General features: G+C 36.2%; 1 protein-coding gene across 2 annotated transcripts in view; it reads right to left on the reverse strand.

Annotated features, from left to right (window-relative positions):
- The window catches only part of CDH13 (cadherin 13), a 459,967-nt gene that overhangs the window by 178,609 nt on the left and 257,296 nt on the right, over window positions 1–24,062 (reverse strand). For both annotated transcript variants that reach the window (XM_065848060.2, XM_065848059.2), the window contains exon 6: window positions 13,664–13,808. In XM_065848060.2, the coding sequence (XP_065704132.1) occupies window positions 13,664–13,808 (145 nt within the window). The remainder of the gene's footprint in view (window positions 1–13,663; window positions 13,809–24,062) is intronic.

Below are 24,062 nucleotides of genomic sequence, written 5' to 3' on the forward strand. Positions count from 1 at the left end.
CAATCTACACCAGCAGTGCTTGTTCTCAAATACATAGTACTTCATCGTATAATGTACACACGAAGTACTCAGTATTTTCTCATTGAGAATGTACTCCAAACTCTAGTGGGGCCAAATTTCCCTGCCTGCTTTCCATTAAACCTACACACAGCTGATACACTTTTTGTCGACCATCTCAGTTAACATCTCAAATAGCAAATAAATTCGTGTGACCTATAAAGAGGTAACTTTCATGCTTCATAATAATATTAAAATCTGATGCAGAAAATGTAGAATTATTTGTCTAACTGTGAAAGGAATCTTCAAGATTTGGAATATAAGCCATTTTATAATATGTAGCTATATTAAATATTAAATCTCAATCACACAGTGGAAATTAATGAATTTAAATGTAAATATATATACACACTCCAGGTACATGATAAGGACATCTAAACATCATCATTCACCTTTTAAAGCCTAGAGAAAATATCTCCCTAGCACCTTCTGGTTGAAAACTGTGGCAGCCAAGTTCAACCATGCAAAAGAATTAATTAGCAAGCAAGAATTTACGTTCTTGAAAACTAACTTGAAAAGTCAAAAATAGGAGTAACAACTTCTGTATCCAATGCCAGAGGCCTCCCAGATTGGTCTAAAAGCTCAAGTGATACGCTTAAGAGTAAAAATATAAAGCTATAGGTGCTGAGGATACTTCAGAAAAATTAGGAACCAGGATCTCAGAGCAGCTGTCATGAAACCCATTCACAATGGTGATAAAAAACAAACAAACAAAAACAAACAACCCCCCACAAAACAAAAAAAACCCCAATGACAACAAAAACAAACAAACCCCACGACACCACCATAACGCATGTGTGGATACGTGAGGAAGAATGCATTTGCAGAAGTGACATCTACCAACACACAGCAATATGCATTGCTTGGCAGCTTGTGGGCAATGAAATTCTTACCATGTCACAGATATTACTGACAAGGTTACCATTCACATCAAAGCTGAGACTTTCAAAGCCACTTAATATATCCAAGATGCTCACTTGAAATATTACTTACACATATTTTTTAAAAAGCCTAAATTTGTACCATTTAAGAAATAAATTACACAAAACTAAGTGAAAAAAATAAATCTTCTGGGTTTTGCAGTTTAACACATGAGAAAATGCACAGCATATGTGATGCAAAAGATGTCAACAGCACTGCAAAGCAGAATTGTTTCAGTTCCTGACTTATACATGTTTAAGCCTGTGCCCCCATAGCTCGGAAGCACTTTGCAACTATTCCTCAACAAAGACCGAGACAGAAGCAATGCAGGGTCAGAGAGATGAGGAAACATCCCAGATTTGTTACAGGCAAAGGAAGAAATACTACATGAAAATCAGAAAGAAGCCACAAAACAAAGTCTGTTTAGAACAGTACAAACACAGCAACCATAATAGGCCCCATCCACTCTTTCTTACATTTAAAATAAGCATTTAAATACTAGTCTCTTCATAGCTGTGGTCAGTGGACAGTAGAGTGTTTATTTTTTCAGTTTTTGCTTTTTGCTGCCCCCAGGAAAAAAAAAAAAAAAAAATCAGCAAAAATAAAAGAACATTTTTTTCCAGTCTTCTTTCCTTTGGCAGCCACCTTCTACTGGCAAAATGTTTCAGTTGCAATTTTTGACCAGGCCTCTCATTCCTTAAAAATATCTCCACCTTTGCACTATAAAGCAATCATTTCCTTGAGAAAAGTGACAATGTTTTAGCTACTGGATAAGAGAAAATACCAACTAAATGGCAGAAGTTGTACCAAGTCTGCAGGGGATCTGTAAACGCATCCATAGATTAAGCCTAAATGGATCCACAGACTAAATCCTGCCATTTGCACTGAAGTCATTTAGAAGTAAACCAACTGGTTCTGGCTTTCTCCAAAATTTGACATAAATAAGAATTTTGGGGATACAGCATACAGAGCTGGAAAGCAAGCACAGTTCTCAGCTGGCACATCACCTTCAGCTTAGTTGTCTTTGGCACAGGATCATAAAGAACGAAACACGAAAGCTGGTAATTATTGCACACATTTAAAACACAAGTGAGGAGGAATGAGGATTCCCCACGCCTGAGAAGTTTTGTACCCATTCCTTCCATGTGCTGCTGAAAATGAAGATGACAGTCTCAACCGCAAAGTGACAAATCCCACCAAGAAAACTGTCAAAGAGAGGTGACATCAAGGACATCCAACGGCAATCACAACTACGCCTGTTGCCAAGACCCCATCAAGCAGCCATAGAATCATTTCAGTTGGAAGAGACCCTCAGCATCCACTGTGTCTTCTACTCTGAACACCAGTCAGAGAGGTCTGGGCAAATAGTGAGCTTTAGTGGAGACTTCAGAAAACAAAATGAGCTGAGCAAATATCTGCGAACAAAACGGCAAAAACTTCTACTGGAGCACAAGTCCTTGCTTCTCAGCATCAAGCCATTAAAATTCTTGGCAGCAGCACACACCCCTGCCTTGCCAATGGCCCACTTTGATGAAGCCTATTTTTGTTTAGGAAAAAAAAACTTCAGAAAATCCTGAATATTAAACCTTTCTTCAAGCTACAATGATCATGGAGATTAGCTCTGATCAGCAGTTTTAGGCCATATGTAAATTGGGTATCCCTAGGCAGAGTAGCAAACCATGAAATATCCTTCTTTTTTTTTCCCTTTGGCGAGCAGTAATAAGGAGCCTGCTCTACAGACCCTCATTAATATTGGTCCACACCATCTACTTAGCATTCAACAGGTTGTAATTCCTGGACTGTGTCAGGGAGTAGCCTACAGCTAAGATATACCAGATTCGCAAGAGAAAACAGAGTTTAAACATTGAAATCAACTACAATAACAACGAAAGCTTTACCTCATTCAGTTTATCTTAATTAATGCTTTTTTATGTTTTCCACTTCTTTGGCTCTGCGGTCCAAGCAAATTTAGTAGTATTTAAACAGCCTCACCACTGCCCATCCTCACAAGACATGCTTATGAAAATGCTAAAATATGTAAGTTAAGGAAGATACTTTTCCTTTACTCTAGCACATATTGTTTAAAACCTTCAGGACACGACAAAGTAATACAAGCATGTACCAGTCATGAAAAAATATCACAACACTTTTCATGCAACAGTATAATTAATATAGAGCCACGGTGGGAATTAACAAACTCCCCGGTGTGCCTGTGTGGAACTACATCTCTCCCTGGATTAGGGCTGAGAAAATAATCCTTTCCTTTATCAGACAATCTGATTTAGTTTCATTTAGGAAACACCTACATTCAGCAGAAAGCTCTACAGAGCAAAGGTTCCTTGACAAATGGTTCCCAGTGAGCAGCACAAGGCAGACTGGACAACCAGCAGCTCACAGTGTCTCTGCGCAAGGGCTTCTCTGAGCATTGCATGGACTTATCTGTTGTTTAAAGTGTATGTTAATAATACTGTAACTGCTGCTTCAGTCTACATAGTATTGAGGAAAACACTCTGAATTTTGATGTCCTTCCCCTGCACTTCCCACTTATGAGTAACTACTTGTAAAAGAACTGGCAGACAAATTGAAACCTAGAAACCAGGAAGAGGGGAAAACTAAAAGATTTGCTTGCATCCAAAGGGATTCCTCAGTTTTAAGGTAAAAAAAAAAAAAAAAAAAAAGAGAGAGAGAGAAATCAGTTAAAACTTTATTCAATCCCAGTGAAGCCTGAAGCTCATAAATTCAACCTTCTTGGATACAGCTGTAGCAATGAGAAAATAAGAGCCCAAAGGATGGATAAACTATATTATCTTAACTAGCAAAGTAAACCATCAGAATATGACACTGAAAAGGGAAAGCTATACTAGTAATTTTTGTCCCTGGCTAATAAAATATGATCACATTTTCAATTCTTTAGCTCTTATTTAGCAAGCCTGAAGCACATACCAAGCCTGCTGAAAGTGTAACCTCCCCAAATTAAACTGCCAAATAAGCAAGACTACAACAAGCCCAAGAGGCATGTCTATCTTTTTGTCTTATAATTATTTTGAATACTGTAGGATTTTTTTAACAGAAACTATGATAGAGTTCAGCTTAAAACCAAGAAGGCAAAACTGTTTAAATTAAAACCCAAGAAGTTTGCAAAACAATGCTTGCAAGTGTGTCCAAACAGTAACATATGCAATTTCATGATCCATTACACTGTCTGTTAAAAAATGCTAATGTGCCTCTATTGCTTTTGTTTACCGTAGCCTGGCCCTTCTCTGCTGCAGTTGGGAACTGAGCTCCTAATGCCAAGTTCTGGATGACCAGATTTGAGCACCACTTTTCCCGCCTGTATAAAAAGCTGACCTAACCAGAACAGTACTGCCCATCACATCTTCCTTAAATCCATATGCTTTGCTTCCTAAACTAACATCTGGTTTACTAACATTTTATAGGTTGCTCCTACCCCGCAGTGATGATAGGCAGTACAAAATCCATTTTTTCATGGCTGTACCATAGACATTTCCATATCTCAGTATACCTCTCTTACATTATTTCAGTGATTTATTATATTCCTTTGGTTTATATGACTACTCATTCAATACCTGTCCACTTTTTCATTACCAAAAATTCTCATAGTGGTTTTTGGGTATGAGCTTACTCTCCAATAGGATTTGTCTGAGTAGTGCTCAAACTTATTCATATAACTATTGCAGAATTTGTCAGATTACAGCCTTAAAACACTTTCATTTAGTTGCTAGCTTTATTGTATCTGAGTATACTCTAGATGCTGGATACCAAGCACCTAGATAACATTTCTCTGGCTTAAAACAATGAACTGATGTCTCTTAGTGGAAGAATCCAAAGCAATTTCAATTCAAATAGATCAGCGGGATGCTTCGCCATCTTACATTGACCCTGGGTTTATTTCAGGGCTTGCTCAAAACCAGTCCAGTCCTGCAAACATTCACAATTCTTCTGACTGTAGCACTTATACAGCCTGTGGGAGCAAGAACCTATTCTTGCATAGAGAAAGAAACTCTATATTGTTTAATAGTTTGATTTGCTATTATATGCTACTGCATAAGTTTTATTTTAATATCATGCAACTGCTGTGATTGCATTTTTATAATTGGTGCTCTACCCCAGAGGAGAACTTTTTGAAGAGTAAAAAATGCTACTTAGGTGCTGAATCAGAGAATTTCTTGAAAACGCTTTGGGTAGCAATACTTCAGCTACGAAGCTTCCCAGCAAAGGTGCTGCAGGTGCTGAAGAATTCAAACTACAAGATCAATGACATTAATTAATGCTTCATGCAGCATAATATAAAAGAAAATTAAGGTAGTTAATTAAATTTGGAAAGAAAAGTCTTGGTCAGAATCCATCTGAGATGCTGCTGTCTTTCTGAAATGTGTGTGTTTTCTATCAACGGATCCAGATCTACATTATCTCCATATTCTAAATCAAAGGTATGGTGATATAGCAAGAATTATTTTTACTATACTAAATATTATAGTAATGGTTGCAAATTTCACCTCCAAAGACTCAGACATGTAGGACGTGGTTTTCCAGCAATACCAAACCTGCATGAATTTCATTGACATTCCTACACCCATTGATTTCACAATATGTCAGCCTCAACTGACACAAAAAATTGTCATTTAACAGGAAAATACAGAAAACACAGAGCTTCCATTAATACCCCTTTTAACTTCAGTGTTTCAGATGCCTCCCAAACTTCTCAGATATACCACAGGAGCACATGGTTGATGGCAAGAAATGAAAAACTTCTACATAACTACCTCTTCAAAAATTAGAAACTGGTTTAAAGAAAGATACCATATTTATAATTGCCAATGATAAAAGAGAATGCTTGCTCGAAAGATTTTTTAAATTGAGCATCATGGAATTCAGATTGTAAAAACAAACTGAGATGCTTGCAATGTTTTCAAATCTCAAAGGGGCTGTATGGCACTATGGATGAGACCACAGCTTGGAGCAGCAAATCAGCGTATCTTCATTTGAGAAACGTAAAAAAGGTTTGCATGTTCAATTAGAATCTGCCCTTTTAAAGTCTAAAGCGGTAAGACAAATATTATTTACCTGTATAGTTAATAAAATTACACCCTCAAGTAGGCTAGAAGAAAATACGTAAGGTATATTCATTGAAGGAGTAATCACATGACCCCATGGACAAAGCCTGCAGTGTACCACAAATTATTTCATTAAAGTAGCTTTGTCTCAAGAAGCATCTCTCAATTTCAAAACCACGTTAAAAATAAATCTCCCTGCCAACGTTGCTAACGACGCTTTTGATGATTAAAATGAAAACTTATTAAAAGAAAGACTGTGAGGGCATGAAAAGGAGAAATGGGAGAAAAGAGCATAGAAAAACATGATCCCAGTTTAAAAATAACTTCTCTTTTCTCTGTCTTTTTTTTTAATACCCTATCTATCTGATAATATCTTTCAAATAATATTGAGAAAATAATCAGATTAACCTGTAAGTGAATAAATGATCCTGTGATTCTGCAATTCTGAGGTTTGATTCTCTCTCACAATAAAGATAGTGTGAATCTTTCTATTGACTGATCCTGGCATTGCACATACTAAGGCAAACAAATCCTGCCTTCACTGACAATTTACAGGCTTTTTTCCATTTAGCACTTGGAGTAGTGGCCACACCACAGCGTTACTGTCAAAGGAAACAATGTCCCGTTGTTATAATATGCGGTAACACAACTCCAGGATTTACGTCCAGCTGAGTGAGAGGAGGAGGAAGGGGGTGTAGGGCTTTAACTACTGTATCTACTGCCACCGGTCTCCAAATCATACAAGAAATTTATGGCACATGATTGCAAGTTGTGAGGATTTATCACCCTTTTCATGCACTTTAAAGGGTCTGAATGAAATATAGCGGTGTGGATGCTGACAGTCCACTGACTTAAAGCACAACTCGCCATCTAGTCTGCAGGGCTGCTGGTCTGCAAATAGGACACGGGAAGGCAATATCCGGCAATGGTGATTTAGAAACACATCAACACCAACTGAGGCTTTATACCACTAATAAAGCCTACCAAGAGGGTTGTGGCATCCTCCTCCTCTGCAGTATGCATTTTTTCATATAATTTTTCCCGGTACTACAGCATCTTTCAATTAACTGATTATATGGATGAGGTTGTCTGATGTATCTAAACCGACTGAACCTTTAAAGCTCATCCTCTTTTCTGAAAGGACAGAAGTAGATGCATTAAAGAGGTGCAAAAACCCAGGTGTAAAAGCCACTGTTAAATTTATTAATGCATAAATTACCCTTTACGAAGAATTGTATACACCAACTCACTTGAGACCTTGTTTTTCAGTACCCAGCAAGGACTAGTGCATTTTCAAAAACAATCATTTGTTCTTTAATTAAGAAACATGCTTATTTTTATTTAATGAACCTGGGCTATAATGTAAAAAGAAGCAAAATAGCTAAGCCATCATTGCTTCCACTCTTCTGTGCCTAGAAGTACAAATACTTTACTACATGAAATGTCCAAGGTAGAGAGACCATAATGCTTTTATAACCTTTAATATTAGAGCATTAACACTGATGTGGCCATAAGACTAATTTTTGGTATATCATTTTGTGTAACTACAGCAAAGCAGATGAAAGCTCATTTTAGCAGGAGGGGTGGTGAGCAAACAAATTAGTTGTGCAGTAATAAGAAAGTCAAAGGGAATTTTCTGTCTGGCGCTGAAGAAGAGGGTGGCTCATCATTTCTAGTCCTCACAAACAGGCCAGTAATTCTGACCTGTGCACCTAAGCCGATCTGGAGCCTTTTTTTGAGTCTAACCTATTTCTGCTGAAAATCAAGAGTAATTGAACCCTGGAGTGAACTGCAGACTCCCGCTTCCAGACGCTCACATCACATAATCAGTCTGAGTGAACTGCTAATTGCTACACATGAGATTATTTTAATTTGCTCCAAATGTACTGGTTTAGCCACACTTGCCTGGCTGAGCACCTGTTAATTACTGGATAATACTTTAATGGGTTATTCCTGTCAACTTCTTCCAAAAAACACAGGTAGACTGGACTGGATGTACATCTTTGTCTGCCATAATTAAAACATATGTTTTCTTTTAATAATGTACATACACAGTATCTTGAGCATAGTGGGATCCATAGGATCTGTTAAAGGATCAGAGAAGTTCTTCTGTTTCTGTATATGTTTATCTCTCTCTAACATGTACATATCACATATACATCTAATATATATATGTGTGTATAAAATATACATGTATACATACAATATCCATATTCATATAGAGTTATATTTTATCCCACACAGATTTGAGAACAAATTCCTACTGGGATATACAAAGCAGCTGTGCATAATTAGCCAACTGGCTTCTGCTTGACTTCTGTTTGAAAATTAAAAATTAAAATATTGACATTACAGCTGTTTCTAACCAGTTGACATCCGGTTCATTTACAGGCTAGATTGAAAAAAAAAAAAAAAAGGAAGACTTCAAGGCAGCGAGTACATTTTTGCTGAAATGCAGATGATTAATCCTAAGAAAAGATTGCTGAAAGTTTGCCATCAACAATTTTTGAAGCAGGCATAAAACTACACCCATTAGTACACAGAAGAACATCAAAACTGCTGTGCTGGATCATACCCAAAGCTCAACATCGAGCCGTGGAGGATCAGGGAAAAGGTTTGCAAAAAAGGCTTGTATTTCCAAAGACAGACTTCTTTATATGCTTTTGTTTCCTTTAACCCAGAGGCTTCCTAGGCCACAGTCTCATTAAGCACTATTATGCTGAATAACCAAGTTGCTTATGGATTTTTGTCCTTGCATTTATCACATTCCTTGAACCAATTTATACTTTTGTTTTCCACAACAGCTCATAGCAATAAGTTTCATAATTAAATGTGTGACACTTGACCTTTCAAACCTCCTCTAAAATCAAAGTTTTGCTGCAAGAGACTTTACTCTGACTCAAAAAAGCTCAGGTTCAAACATTTAATTTTGAGATAGTTTTGAGATGGATTTACTGAGACATTTCAGCTTTGTAGCTCAGATCTATGTACTTCTAAGTTTTCTACTGCTGTTTTTTTAAAAAATTATGAATATTTTAATATGAAATAATGAGCTCACTCATTACATGCCTTTAGCAGCCAACAGGCAGAAACCAAAAATTATTTGATAGGTCTTAAAAAACTGCTAATGTACCATCCATAAGACAGGTTGTAATGAGCGCTTTAATTTCTGACAGTCAGAACTCTGGTTTACACACAGTATAGGAAGATAAACCATATATTTACATTTTGTTTCTTTGTGTGTTTTTTTGGTGTTTGTTTTTTGTTTTTGTTTTTTCAAAGAACAAATTTTAAAAAATCAGGATGAAAACTTCTTTTGCTTAGCTTGGGAGAAAAGAAAAAGTAATTTGTATCATACCAGTATAAAAAACACATGATGGCAGAAGTACATTCCTCAGGGTTAGCAGATCATGCCCACCCAATTGGGACCAATTTATGATGTGGCGAGACTCCTATAATTAAATCCACGACAAAGTGCAAAATTTTACTTTCTAATATTTAAATGCATCTATTAATATAGTCCCATATGCAAATCATTTCTACAGTGCATATATGCAGCCTTCCACCATTCGAAAACTAAATCTTTGTTTCTAATTTTCCTTGGTAAACTCAGCAATAATTTCTTTTTTGTTTGTTTGTTTTTCAAGCAGAATACCCCAAAGACTTCATCACAATTCTTTTATTACAACAAACGTCAAAAGCATTCACAGATATTTAGTTCTCATTACACATTTTAAGTAGAAAAACATTTCAGATACTGTCTTGAACTCATTTTTTTCATTGTTTTAAGATGATCATTAGTGTCAGAGTATTTGAAGCATGTGCCTTTACTTAAAAGTACACTTTGAGACTCATCAAAAAATGTACCTCTTTGCTTCAATTACATTTTTCTGCAATTCTTATTCAAATGTTCCCTATTTTATGCTCATTATGGTCATGAACTCTTATCCACACTCAAACTGTTTTTCAAGTATTTGCCCAAGTCTACTGTGCACAGGAAGCATTTTGCTTGGTGAAACAGTTTTACACAATGGCTGGATTGCACCAAACCCATTGCTGATTTTCTTCTTATATATCCTTGCCAATTCACCTGGCCATCCTGCCCAGAGTTTACCTTTCCTGTATCTTTTGACTCTCATCTCTCATATCCAATCTCACTCATATTCATTTGTGTACTAACCTTTTTGTTGTTAGGTTAAGTATTTAAAAAAAAAATAAAATAAAATAACCTGGCAAGTTGTTCTTGATAAGAAGCCACCATCCTTAGAAACAGGTTTCATTTATCTGAATCACAGACAGGGACTATTATACAATGCATAGCTATCAGTAATACTTACTGCTTCAAACTCTTCCTTGTGGTTCATCCATTTTTACAAATTATTATTTTATGATACTGAACAACCCTCTAGGCTACTCTTCATAATTCCTTCTTCTCTAGATGTCCTCAAATGTCCCTTTATTTCAATTATTTATAGACATCTATCAGTCCTGTTTTGGGGCTCGCAATGTATTCCAGCTATTGTGCATCATGGAAAATAAGTGACTGTTTTTACACGCAATTCTCAAGCAATTCTCCCAAGCACCACAGTTAAGATTTAACCCCACTGGGCTTGCAGCATATTGTTACAAGTCGCATAATGTCAAATGTGTTTAAAATAATTTCTGTCAAATGCCTCCAGCAAGTGAAATGAGATGGTTGCCAAGTTCATTTAACAAGCCTTCACTTCCTGACCTTTACAGAGTGAGACGTCCAAACGTTTCTGCCCGCCTAATCCATAAGATCACAGTCACCCTCATTAACGTACTGAGGTAAATCTGCAGTGGGACACAGACCGTAAACCCCAGAGTCAAAAGCTGGATAGACCAAAGATCTACGGGAAATAAACAGGGTCCTAACTCAGAAAACACTCTCATAATTGAATTACTGGAATCCATGGACATTTACACAATGACCCAGTGATCATGAAGACAGATCCAAGATACCTATATGAAAACTATTTATTTTTCAGCAGAAGACTGCTTCAGTGAATGGGTTTGATTCAGGGTTGGAATAAGGGATGAGGGTGGTTGTGATAGGAAATAAGGTTTTGAATATCATGCAAAGCCTTTCTTTTCGAACTTCAAAAAAGAAATACAACAATACAATTTTAGTACGATAAGAAGAAATCAGGAATCATACATGCAAACACAGGCTCATAAGGATTTCTATCAAGCTGTGCAGTGCAACTATTGATTGGGAGCAGCAAGACAGCAGAACCCGATGAATAATTTTAAGATATATGTCATAAAATTTGAAGAACTATGGAAAACAGATGTAAACAACACGAAATATTGTTTGACTGGATGCCATCTGCATAGAGAACTATGACAGATCCTCGCTAACACTGATTCTGCAGGTTCACTTTTGTACAAAATAATTTTGCAAGTATTGGTGTTCTTGACACCAGGAAAATGAGGTTATGAAGTTTAATGGGATGAATACCTGGAGAAGAGAGGGGGAGGATAAGAAAAAGAAGTAGTTGAGAAAAATGATTCAAACATTGATTAACAGGTAAGACAATTAAAACGTGAAATGCTACATGGATGAATACCAATTGCAGCAAGAGAAAAAGGATGCAAACTATTTCAGAAGAATTCACTAGAAGTTGGACTGAGAAACATGTCTACTGGATGTGAAGCATAAACTTCCATGTAAGGAGTGAAAAAAAAAGGAGAAGCCAGGATAGTTTAGTGACGAGCAAAAACAGGGAACTGACAGTTAAAATACAAATCCTTGGCAGAGAAAAAAACTTGATATAGAGCTTGAGTAAAGAAAAGTATATGTAGCAGGTAACAGCTAAATATTGTCCCATAGCCTGGAATTAATAGTCAAAGGTAAACATTAGACTAAATATTGTTTGGGAAGGGCATGTAGTACATCGGACGTGTAAATTCCTGCTTTGATGGAGATGAGGCCACTGAAACACTCGCAGGAACTCACAGCTCATATCCATATATTGTTAGCAGTGTATTCTCAGTTAATTCTGAAACTTTTGTTACAACATAGGGGGAATGGGAAGCCCAAGGAAATTTCTTTCGAATTCTGAAAAAGTGATCCATATCCAAAATAAAGAATATACTACAGACCTGCGACAGAAAAGAGTTAGTGTTCTACTTGCTGCCATACTCACAAATGACACACATTGCATTTTGGATGAAAAGGTCATCAATTGGTTCATTATATACTTGTCACAAGGTAAATGAACATTTACCTGAACATTCTTTTTAATCTGATGAAGGAGCAGCTCATAATGCATTTCACACCTACAGCTATTCAAACAATGGCAACTATATGTGAAAATGCAATACTAAAAAGATTACATGATTTCTAGAAGCTACATAAATAATAAAATAAGGACAAAGAATAACTTCTAGTCCTATCAACATGTAATATGAATGAAAGGTAATGTCTGTTCTTGTTCAGAGTAAACAAAGTGCACCAACACATTAAGCTTCAATGAATATTAAATTTTCATAAAAATATAATATACTTGATTCCAGCTTTCACTTCAAAATATTTCAGTATGCCTGTACGGCCAAAACCTTATGTCTGTCCTCACAGTGTATAAGGAGGATAAGGTTTTTCTCGTCAATGATGCATAAAGACATACAAATATATAACCCACAACTCTGATCTCAAATCACTGTCACTCCAGCGATTTTAATGGCAGCTTCTACTGTCTCAGGTTTGTTTCACCAAGATCCAGATTAACTCCGTAACATAATCTGGATCACACATAATCACACAATTGTCACTTAAAAATGCAGCAGAGACACCTCTCAAGTGGAAAGCAACAGCTGTTTAATAACTCACAAAAAAACTCCATAACAGCTGAGGACAATAGTTCAAAAAAACTAATTCAGCCTTCCTCTGCAGGATGAGTTTAGTTAAGGTGGTTGTTTGTACCAAAATTGAAATTTGGAATAATATCTTATGTTTACAGAATTTCATCATCAGATAAAATCAACAGTGAATTTAATCAGAACATTTTTATTATTAACTTTAATTCTCAAAGCGTGTTCTTATTTTGTTGAAACTGACGTATCTGCATTTACACAAGTAACATTGCTTAGTATTTCAACCGGTCCTACAATATTAGCCTACACATGATGTGCTTTCCATTTATTCCTATTATTTACTTAGCCTCATGCTACATAAACAAATTAAAATGACCCCTCCAGCAGCTAACCTTACAGAGAAAAAGGTGGAATTCCCACTCTGAAAAGAAATGGTGCACGTTATTTGGCCTGAATCCTAATCATGTCCTGGGGGTTGTCTTTGTTGATTCCAGATATGAATAAAAAAGTGTAAAACTAAATTGAAGCTTTGATTCCAAACTATGTTGGTTTGTTTGGTTGTTTTTTTGGTTTTTTTTTGACTGCAGACACAACTTTTTTTTCAAAAATCACTGCCTGCTGTCCTAAAGGGCTGTTCTCACCTCTTTTTTGGGGGAAGGATTCAGTGAGGCACAAAATCAGCAAGAAAAGCTACAAAATATGGTAATAATGTATTTATCAACACAGAGTTTTTTCAGATATTGTTTATAGAAACATGATTGGCATGGACTTACCTGTAGGGGATCCCTCCATGACATGACCAATATAGGGTCCTTCTTTAAACATTGGCCTGTTATCATTCTGATCAATGACAGAAATATCCAGGCGGACCGGACCATCAATGGTTTTCCCACTAATATCTACGACCTCAACTTCCAGCTGTACGAACAAAAAGAGAGAAGTAAACTCATTAGTTCTCAGTGAGCAAAGAGTAAGAAAAACCAGCTCAGATCAGTGCTGCTGTAATCAGACCCTCCTAAGGATCCCATTGCAGCCCATTCTTTCGGACTAGGCTCAGAGCGGATTTTAAATCCAAGCAAAAGAGAAAGACGGATGTACAATCAAATAAAGATACACCTTGGAAGCTTGAAAATGCCATATACCCTGAAGAATGAAACAACTCGAGTATAAGGAAAAAGACCTCCTGAAAATTTGATCCTAACCATGTAAAGATTGGGTTAGAATTTGTTTCTTCACATTTTTCAAGCACATCTAGAGTGGACACATAGAGAACTATCACAGTTTAATTGATGTATCTCCTAATGCTTGGTTAAAGGCCTTTTTTATTTAAAAAAATAATTTAAAAAGCAAGAATGCATTAGACATAAAATACATTTTCTCGATGTTGGCACGAAGTATTATGTTAGGGAATTTTGATAGTTTTCCAGCTTTTCTAAGGATGCACATAAGGCCGGAACAACATATGTATTCTTAGGTAAGTAGGTATATAGATACACACACACTCACATCACAATGCATGAAAACAACTGTTCAACACAAAGCAAACATATGCAGCTGAAGATTTGTTTGGACTTCCTTTACTTCTGAAAACTAGAAAGAAAGATCATACCATACATCTCAACTCTCCAACCAGTCATTACAGCAAACCACGCCAAAACTTCTTAGACAAAAGCTCTATTTAGATTGCAACTGCATGATGTAACTGCAGTTTTGTCTCCTCACCAAGATGTCAGTAAAACACAGCAATAAACTTACCAGAGACACAGGTATCATTTTCACCTACTGTACCCATCCCTGGCCTCAACTCTTTAATGGAGTTAAGCCAGTCAGAAAATGAGCCTGAGCACAGACATTAGTATCATCCTCTTCCAGTCTTTCCCTGAGAAAGTGGTAGCAAAAGGGGCTGGAAGACTCTGAGCATTTTGTTTATTTTGTTAATTTATTCTTCATTGCCACATCTTATAGCTGTAAGTTATTTATAAGCGAGTGATAAATCCTACTGGGGAAGAATTAGGTCAGAATTCTAATTCCTTATTAAAATGGATGGCTTATGATCACGTCTCTCTGTATTTTGTTATGCTTATAAATACGTTCTACTTTTACAGTTCAGTGTGCTGGTTATGAGCAGGAGTATTTGTTATGAGTAAACTATCTACTCACATACATTATTTGTAAATAGTGCCACAGTCCATTTTAACATCTCACTATCTATCCTCACTTCTCTAGCACTTGTTCTTGCAAGCCTTCCCCAAGCCTTATTTTTTACTAGATATACAGCTTAACAGCTTAAAAGCAAACAAATATTCTGATGTGAAGACAACTGATTCATGTGGCCTTGGCACAGTGGAAGCTTTATGGGGGCACACACCCCTTCAACTTTCAGGGCTTGTTTAACTCTGTTTTCTAAAGTCAATGTAGTAATTTTAGGATCGCATATGAGATAATGGGGACTAGTGAGGAAAACGCAGTCTTATTACTGAGCTACATTAAAGCTAGATACAGTTTTAGATACAGTTGGAAACTGCTGACAAAAAGATTTATCTTTGTAAATGTTGACTCATCAAAACGATGTTAATTGCTTTGGGAAATGAAAGAATAGCAATATTTCTCTGTGAAATTCCAGCAAATTCATTTTCAAATTCAAGATAATTTGCTCTTAATCTGTCTCTCAATATTAAGTAACTATACTGCTCACTGGAAAGAACAAAGGCTTTGCTAAATTTAAAAAACTTCAGCTGCTTTATCAGAATTGTAAGTCACCTAAAGCAAATGCTGATCTAACACTAGGGTTTTCTTTTTTTCCCAAGAATTACACAGATTAAGGAAGAGAAAAGAGATTCTCTTTAATAACTGAAATAGATTTATTTTATCATTGCAAAGTCCACTGTGTCTGAGACCAACTGGACAAAAAAATTGGCATGACAGGTCCTTGGGAACAGTCACACAATCTCTGCTTCATTTTATTAAGATAACAAAAAACTTAATTTTATTAGTTTTTGTACAAAACTTTCCAGGCTTGTCCTAAGCATTATGGGTTAACTCACCTGCTCCTTTTAAATCCACTATAACGTTTTCAAAATGAAAGTCTGTAGCACTGAAATGCTAACCATCTATTTTTACACTAGTTTGTGAAAGAAGCTGCCTTATAGCTCATCTTGCCCAACCAAAAAATCCCAGAAAAAAAGCATAAAGCCTCACTGCCTGCAAAACAAAAAAAAAAAAACAAGACAAAGAAACAAAAAGCCAGCAATAAAAATATATGGTTACTTAAAAACCCCCAACATATGCAAGCGAAAGAAGAACTCAAGTAAAAGACAATATTGCAACAACAAAAAAATTACTTCGAAAAGGCTGTAAATAAAAGCAGGTGGGAAATTAGGTTGTACCTAACTATTAGAAGAGGGAGAGGTCCATCTCTCAATAAAGAAGGGCAGGAAAGCCCATCTTTTTTTTTAATGTAAAACTTGACTGATATATGAAAGTTGCTGCATTCATTCTTCTGATGGCAAGAGATTGTAATTGATCATTGAGAAAGTAGCTATGTTCCTACCTGATTATAACATCGTAACTCTGAGGAAAAGTGGTGAGTGGAGACAGATTTGGGCAAACCGACCAGAAAAAAAAAAAATCTGCAGAGGTCTGTAGCTATTTATTAATGGACAACCCGATAAGATTGACTATGCTTTCAATGTTCCAACTTAAAAGTTATGGAATTGTGTACATAATGACAAAGTTATATTCATGATAATCTAACCAATCATATTTTCAGGAACACTTGAGGCTAAATCCCTATTTCATTTTTGACAAAAGAATACGTCCAAATTACAAAGGACAATCAAGGGTTTATGAGAACTGTTACACCTCACACACAAGCCTCCATGATAGCATGCAAAGCACATTTTGAATACTGCTTCTAATCATAGCTGAGAAACACTGATAAAATTAAGCCCACCAATGAAACAGAGAAAAAACCATAAAACTAAAAATTGCAAGCAGTCATAGATTTTAGCCTGTTTCTCGAGGCAAAATACTCAATACTCTCCCTTCTCAAAAATGACTTCTTGGCTTTCCATCTCATTCCCCTCACCATATCTGAAGTGCGGATCTTTCTCGTTAGCTCAAATTTACGGATTTACCATAAGTTTAGTAAGCTTATGCAAAGCTGCACAAACCTGTTTTTTTAATGTAGCCTTAATTCCTCCTTTCCACTCTGCGGTCAGCAATAACATTTACCGAAAAGGTAAGTCTCATTCTTACCCTTACTTAAAATAATTTCAAAGGTTTCTCCTCACAGAACGGTTGTTTCCATTTATTTATTGCTTTTGGTGTAACAATTCTGGCTAAGCACCTTCCCTCTCTGTGTATAAATGCCTCTTTTCACTTTGCAGCCAGGCAGCCAATGACCCCCACAAAATTCCGTCATAAAGTTGTTCATACGTAAACCTGAAATCTTTAAGTACTTAATTACCTTTAGTCGTTAACTGCCTTCTAATTTTAATTTCCAATTTGCAGCCGATAAGAATGTTTCTCATCGAATTCTTGCAGTTGTTTTAACAGGTGTTTTTTCTACGTGTTCCTCATACTCAGGTAACAAAAAACATAAAATCAGTCATTTTTGTGTGTGAAACCAGCACCTTTCCAGAGGCAGGAGGTTGCTGTGGTCAGAAGCACACGGTGTGTTGGGTGTCTGTACCCAGGTGTTGCAGGGAACCTCTTCTCAGTTATTTTGATGTATCTCTAGGTACAGACCGCTGCTGGCTTTATTTACTCATTGCTTGGTTCGAATTACTATTGAGAATGTCTGTTAGGTTTATTTATCATCAATTAGGTTTATTTATCATCAATTCTTAAGTGTGGATTCACAGTGAAGAAAGGCAACGGACTTAGGGGTCTTTCATGTAGGCAATTTCCTGGTAAGAAAAAAACTATTGGCCATCTTCAGGTCATAAAGAGTAGTAAAGAAATTCTCTTTATAGTGGGAGATTTTAGTAGAAATTTGATGCAATTACCTAAAACAACTCGGAACAGACAATAATTCAGAGAAATTAATTACAGTTAAATTTTCCTGCTATTAAGAATATGAATAAAATATTAGCTATATTTTTATAGCAGAAGAGATGGAGGTAAAGGATATAAAACCAAATACACTGTTTCTAATAGGTATGCCTTCCTTTCCTTCCCAAGGAAATAATTTGAAATGTGATGTAATTCATAGAAAAGCACAACATGGTGACCCAGTCTTGCTATGGGCTTATGTAAAAGAAAGCATTTTTTTAGGCAATACTTCTAGTTAAAATAACCAAAATGTAGTTGGTTAAAATAACCAGAAAGTTTCATACCATTACTACAGTACAAATGTATAAATGCATAAATGCCTGCCCTACTACACAAAAACACTGAAGTTCCTATCATAGAAAATACAGATTTAATTTCACAACATTCATCTATATATATGCCTTTAAAGAATTTTAGGGCTCTAGATTTCACTAAGAAAACTAATTAAAACAGCAACTGAACCTTCTGAAAATGCTTATTTTTTTCTCCACAAACCACGATAAGCTGGGTAATATATAGACTATAACTATAGTCTAAAAACTGAGGAAAGCAATATCTTTTGAATAAACAGTTGGAAAATATTCCAAAACAATCGTTCAAATAATTTCATTCTTTTTACCATTTTTTTAACCTCAGTTAACAAAAGAAGATTAAAGGTCAAAGCCAACGTAGAAAAAAGCACTCTTTCTGTATATACAATGTATGACTTAAATACTGCTCCCTTTAATGCCTTCTCCAAATTAAGCATTAGGTTTTACAATATCAGATTATTTCTATGGTAGTATTCTTATCCAATTCTACTCAGGAAATCTGAACCACTGAAATCCAAATTAAGGAGGGAAAGCTATATTAAAAAATAAGACTCATGTGAGGAGGACATTCCCCAAGCTATAATACCTTTAAGTAGTGTTATCCTATATACCGCCATGTACTCTGCAATGACCCATGAAACTGTAACTGTTCCGCACCTGAATCAGGTGAAAGACAGAACAGTTTTAGCAAATGTCTCACTAAAACAAAGGTTTGCACTGACCTTTACAACGCTAGAATCACCCTGCAGTTATTTCACAGTTCCTACTTTCTTTGCACAACTACCTCTTAGCTGTGTGCATTAATTAAACAAAAATTTCAAAATTCACAAGACTCCCATCTCCCAAAAGAACAACAAAAGGTGAATTCATCACTAGGTATGAGTCACTTCATCTTCTTTGATCATACCAGATGCAAGGCTTGGTAGACACATTAATAGAAGTTTTGTGAAAAGGAATTTAATATTATAAACAATCAAAGATGGGTTTTTCGCATTAGTTTTAAAGGTAATGGTCTTACTATTTTTAACCATTAATCACATAACTGGACTGAAAGGTAAGCGTCAACATCATAATATTCTGGCTTGTGAAATGTAACATAGTAAGTTCTTCCGAGCAAGTACCAAGGAATAAACATTTAAATGGTACTCTTTATATGATTTAACTTTTTCAAATTTCCCAGAATTTAAGCCTAATTAAGATGACCACCCACCCCCACCAAACACACACAAAACAAAAACAAACAACCAAAACACCAAACAATCAAACAAAAACCCCAGTGAACATGTGAATGTGCATTTGCTTACTGTACTAGACTTGGAAGAAAGGGGGATTTAATTTTTGCACCCACACTGGTACAGAACTCCTCATTGAGGAAATAACAGCAAACCAAACTGGAGTGACTGGTCCGATGCTTGATAACAAAAGCATACATCAACAGAAGAGCAAGAGAAAACGTGCTTAATGAAATTAAATGTGTTGTAATTTACGTTTGAAGCTAAATGCCGTTGGACAGAAAAAATGAGTTTTTTGGGGAAATAGGAGGGGGTTAAGGAGTGGAAAGAGAAGCTGCAGCTGCCCTTTAGCTTTCCTAGTTGCCTCCGTACACCCTCTGACAACAGCCTTGAAGAGTCAAGAAAGTTGCCTTAATTCAATAACTTCCTGTATATTTTCTACATTAATTTTTGTGCAGTAAATCTTTCTATTGTGAATATATTACTGTTCATCTTTCCCTTGAAGTGGAAAGTGCAAGAACATCATCTTTTACAGTTTACATTCAGTAAAGACCAATCTCCAAAAGCACCTTACACCTGCACCTCCTGTTGCCTTGAGGTAACATCAGAAATTGTCCGTTTCTCTGAAAACCTGTGGACTGGGAATCCAGAAAAGCCACTGCCATCTTGGGGGAAGATCTACCTCAGTGTCAGTAAAAGAAAAAATCCTGACCGATTAAACTAGTGTTTAACTTGTAGCTCTCCAGGCTCTTTATCCTGCACTGGCAGTACTATAGTCTGTCTTCTAGCACCAGGATGCCTCTTGATTTGCAGTTCACTTTACAGAATATGACTAAAAGATGCCATCAGTGAAATATGCTCATTGCTGCAAAATGAAGTTAAAATGCTATACATTTAATATTGTTTTATTTTAATATATTAAATTCCTCCATAGCACTAAACTAAGCAATTACGAATTCACTATCTAATTGAACATATATACAGTAAAGCTATTAGTGTCACAGTAAATGTATTTTCTTACACAGCCGTGTGTCTCTGAATCACAATACTGCTAAAAAGACGCTGTTTCCTCATAGAACTTAAGTCCTGAAAATGCATCTCTGCTGTGAGTGTAAAATGGTCCCTTCTCTTGTGAACAAAATCACAGAGCAGGAAAACACAAAAAAAAATATAGAAAGAATGATGCCATAAATCTCAGAGAAAAGAATAAAATACATGCTCACAGAAAGCATATACCAAAATGAACTCTGCCTTTTCTGCAGGATAACACTAAACCTAATTTCAAAAACTATTTTGAGATTTTTCAGATCATTAAAAAATAAAATAAGTAATTTGGGATTTTATAGAAGTTTTCCTATGTGTCAACAGAAAAAAAAAACGCACAAAATGGATAACCAGCTCATATTTTTTTACCACTTGCTCCCGAGGAAAATTTTTAAACATTAAACGTAAAGCTGGTCATCAAGCAGCAAATGGTATTCTCAGTTATTTGTGTCAGTTTGAAGCAGACAAGATTTACTCTTACCATTTTATGATTTCATATTTTTTATATTAAAGTATTTGTACAAATAATTCTTTACACACACCAGATTCCTTCTGATATTCAAAGAATATTTAGTTTTATATATAAGACCAAACACAAGTAACTAGCAATTTTTCAAAGCTTCAGTCCATCTTATAGCCTAGATCTGCCCCTCATAAAACCCAGTCCCTCTGATAAATGTCACTGACTGGGACACTACACTTCGAACCATTAAGGTTGCACAGGAGAAAACTGTTTTTTTCCGGAAGGCTCAAAATCCCCATCCCCCTTTTAGAGGTGGACATCAAGGCGGTATGAGGTACTCAATCTGATCGCAGCCATCTTGATTAATCGTGATAGGACCAACAGAACTGATTGATGCTATACAGCAGAGTGTTTCAAAAGAAAACCAATTACATAAGATAGGCAAAAGATGGGAGAAGAAACAGAGATGAAATATCTTCACCAAAGCCGTACACCAGATGAAATTTAAATCAAGCTTGAGTCTAGGTTGTTTGATCTCTGAATACAAGACTGATGGCTAAATTCTATCTCTTGCTGAGCAAGTGTTGTAAAATGAGATTTACAAAGGTTATTAAGCTACCAACATGCGCACAGTATGATTTTTCAAAGTGCCCTACAAGACTGGGCAATATATCTTATTAAAATCCAAACACCTTTGAAAGAGCTTTGAAAATGTGATTGTCCTCTCACTGTCTCATTTTTCCCCCAATAAACAGTATTTTACAGTTGTATACAGGCAAAACCACAACTGAAAAGAGTTTTCTTCATTCTCACAACAAAAAGCTACAGATTTCTAAAGGTCTCTCATATAGCTAAAAAAAAAAAAAAAAAAAAAAATTAAGATTATTTCTGAAGTATTCTTCCTGTTAAATATTATCTGTGAGTTCTGAAAGTAGAATGTGCTCTCCAAAAATAACCTCAGTGAACAAATGAGAAGTAAAGGACATCCCTCAAATCTGTGGAGCAATACAGCTCTTCAAATGAAGCCATGTGTACTTCACACAGACCAAAAGTATTATGGATGATCATAAAAATACTAATTGAAATCTTCCCATATCACAAGAGAACACATGTTGAGACCCTCAAAAAGAGAGGAGGGGGGTGGGGGAGAGAGAAGATATCAGGATTCACCAAAGCAATCAAGCCTAATCACCACAAAAAAAAAAATTAAATTAAAGAAAATCAAAAAGAGAGGAAGTAGAACTGAAATAAAGGATTAAGACATAAGCTGTGCCAGAATTTTCAGCCTCTATGCTGCACCACAAAAAAAAAAAAAAAAAACAACACAGACACTTACATAAGAAAAATGAAAAATGGCTTTGCACTTTTAAATAGCTTCTAGCAGTATTCAAGCACTGCTCACTGTTCGTACTGCTTGAAAATAACTCCAAACGGCATGTAGGACGTGGCAAGAGTTTAACAAATTTCATCTAGCAGCAGGCATCAAGCAGCACCAGGGTCAGAGAGAGCCCATAACTAATCAGACCTACAACAAAAATCCAAGATCTAAAATGCTCCAGTGACAAGAAAACTGACTTATTTAAGCATAAGAAATAAAGGTCACTGTAAATGTCAGGTATATATCTCACACACTTTTTTTTTTCTTTGTTATGATTGCTTAACATATCTGTTCCTACAAATGAGTAGGAAAAGGTCTTAGAAGTCAAGGACCACTCAAGCTTATACCAGTCTAGTAGAGATGTAACCAACCACGTTTCTCTATTTTAAAGCAACAAAACGAGGGTTTACAAGAGCACTTGTGTAGAGGACTTGACGAGCTGGACCAGAGAGCACCCAGCTCGCTGCTGCCGTGCTGCCCAATATCTGGCTCTGTCAGTATCCCTGGGGTGACATCGCCTCCTCTTTATAGGGTTAGTTTTGGAGTGACGATCTGCAGCCAGGAATTCTTCAAAGCCCCGTCCAAGAAAGGAGTAAGAGTGCTTGGGATCTAAGTGTCAATGAAGAGAAAAATTTAATAATCTGGAAGCAATGTTTTTTCTAATGGACCTCCTCTTTCTGAGAAATTTGCTTAAATAAATTGCTCTCCTTTTCAAAATTCAAAACAATCTCAGCATATTTTATATACTGCATTTTGCCACACCCTTGTAAGATGCCATTAAATTTCACCCTATTAAAGATTAGTCTGTAGGAGTCAGATAAAGAGAACTAGATGAGATTTATTTGTATCTGCTTTATAGGATTTAGATGAGTGTTCTGGAAATCATAAGGGCTCTGTGCTTTGAAACCCATTCAAGCTACAGTGCTGCAAAACCCCCATCGCCAAGAGTCTTTGCTGTGAAGCATTTTGTTATGGTACAAAACATATGTTATTCCTTTTTTCCAGCACTTATGCCATGATGATAAACTGTTAAGTGTCCTGTTTCTGTACCTATACACTCACTTCCAGATTTATTTATTTTTATTCTGCTTCTGAGTCTGACCCCAGTTTCTTTCTTAACCTCTGGCAGCCTCTCATGTACTTGATGCACCTGCATTACCAAATGTACCTGCCTGTTCGACCACAGAGCTGAACCACCTTCCACAGAGCACACCTGTCCTTCCTCAATATGTTCCTCTCTAGTAAACATTTTACACTCTGTTGACTCAGTTTGCTAAGCCAAAGATAACATATTTCAATGCTGATGATAAAAGGTTTGGGTGCTGGAAATGCCATCCATATGATTCGCTACCTACTGTATGTTTGGTTATGTATGTCAGTAAAGTGAGTTTATCAATCTTCCTCAAAATCGTCATAAGAGGTTGTAAACTGTTAGATTATGAAGGTTGAATTTGACATCAGATTGGCTAAATATATCACAGGAGTACTCACAGTTCACACTTTGCTTTCATTTCCCTCCTGTATTCTTCGCCTGGCCTCAGCAGTTACAATGATATACAAGCACTGAAGGTAACAAAGCACTTGTTTATCTCTCCCTGTTATTCTGAACTAAATGAGTTTTTGTTGATTTTGTCTACAGTCGGCTTTACTGAATTTCACATTATACCTGGTTGTTTCTTCCAAGAGGAT

The sequence above is a fragment of the Patagioenas fasciata genome, chromosome 13, assembly GCF_037038585.1.
Source record: "Patagioenas fasciata isolate bPatFas1 chromosome 13, bPatFas1.hap1, whole genome shotgun sequence".
NCBI classification, from domain to species: domain Eukaryota; kingdom Metazoa; phylum Chordata; class Aves; order Columbiformes; family Columbidae; genus Patagioenas; species Patagioenas fasciata.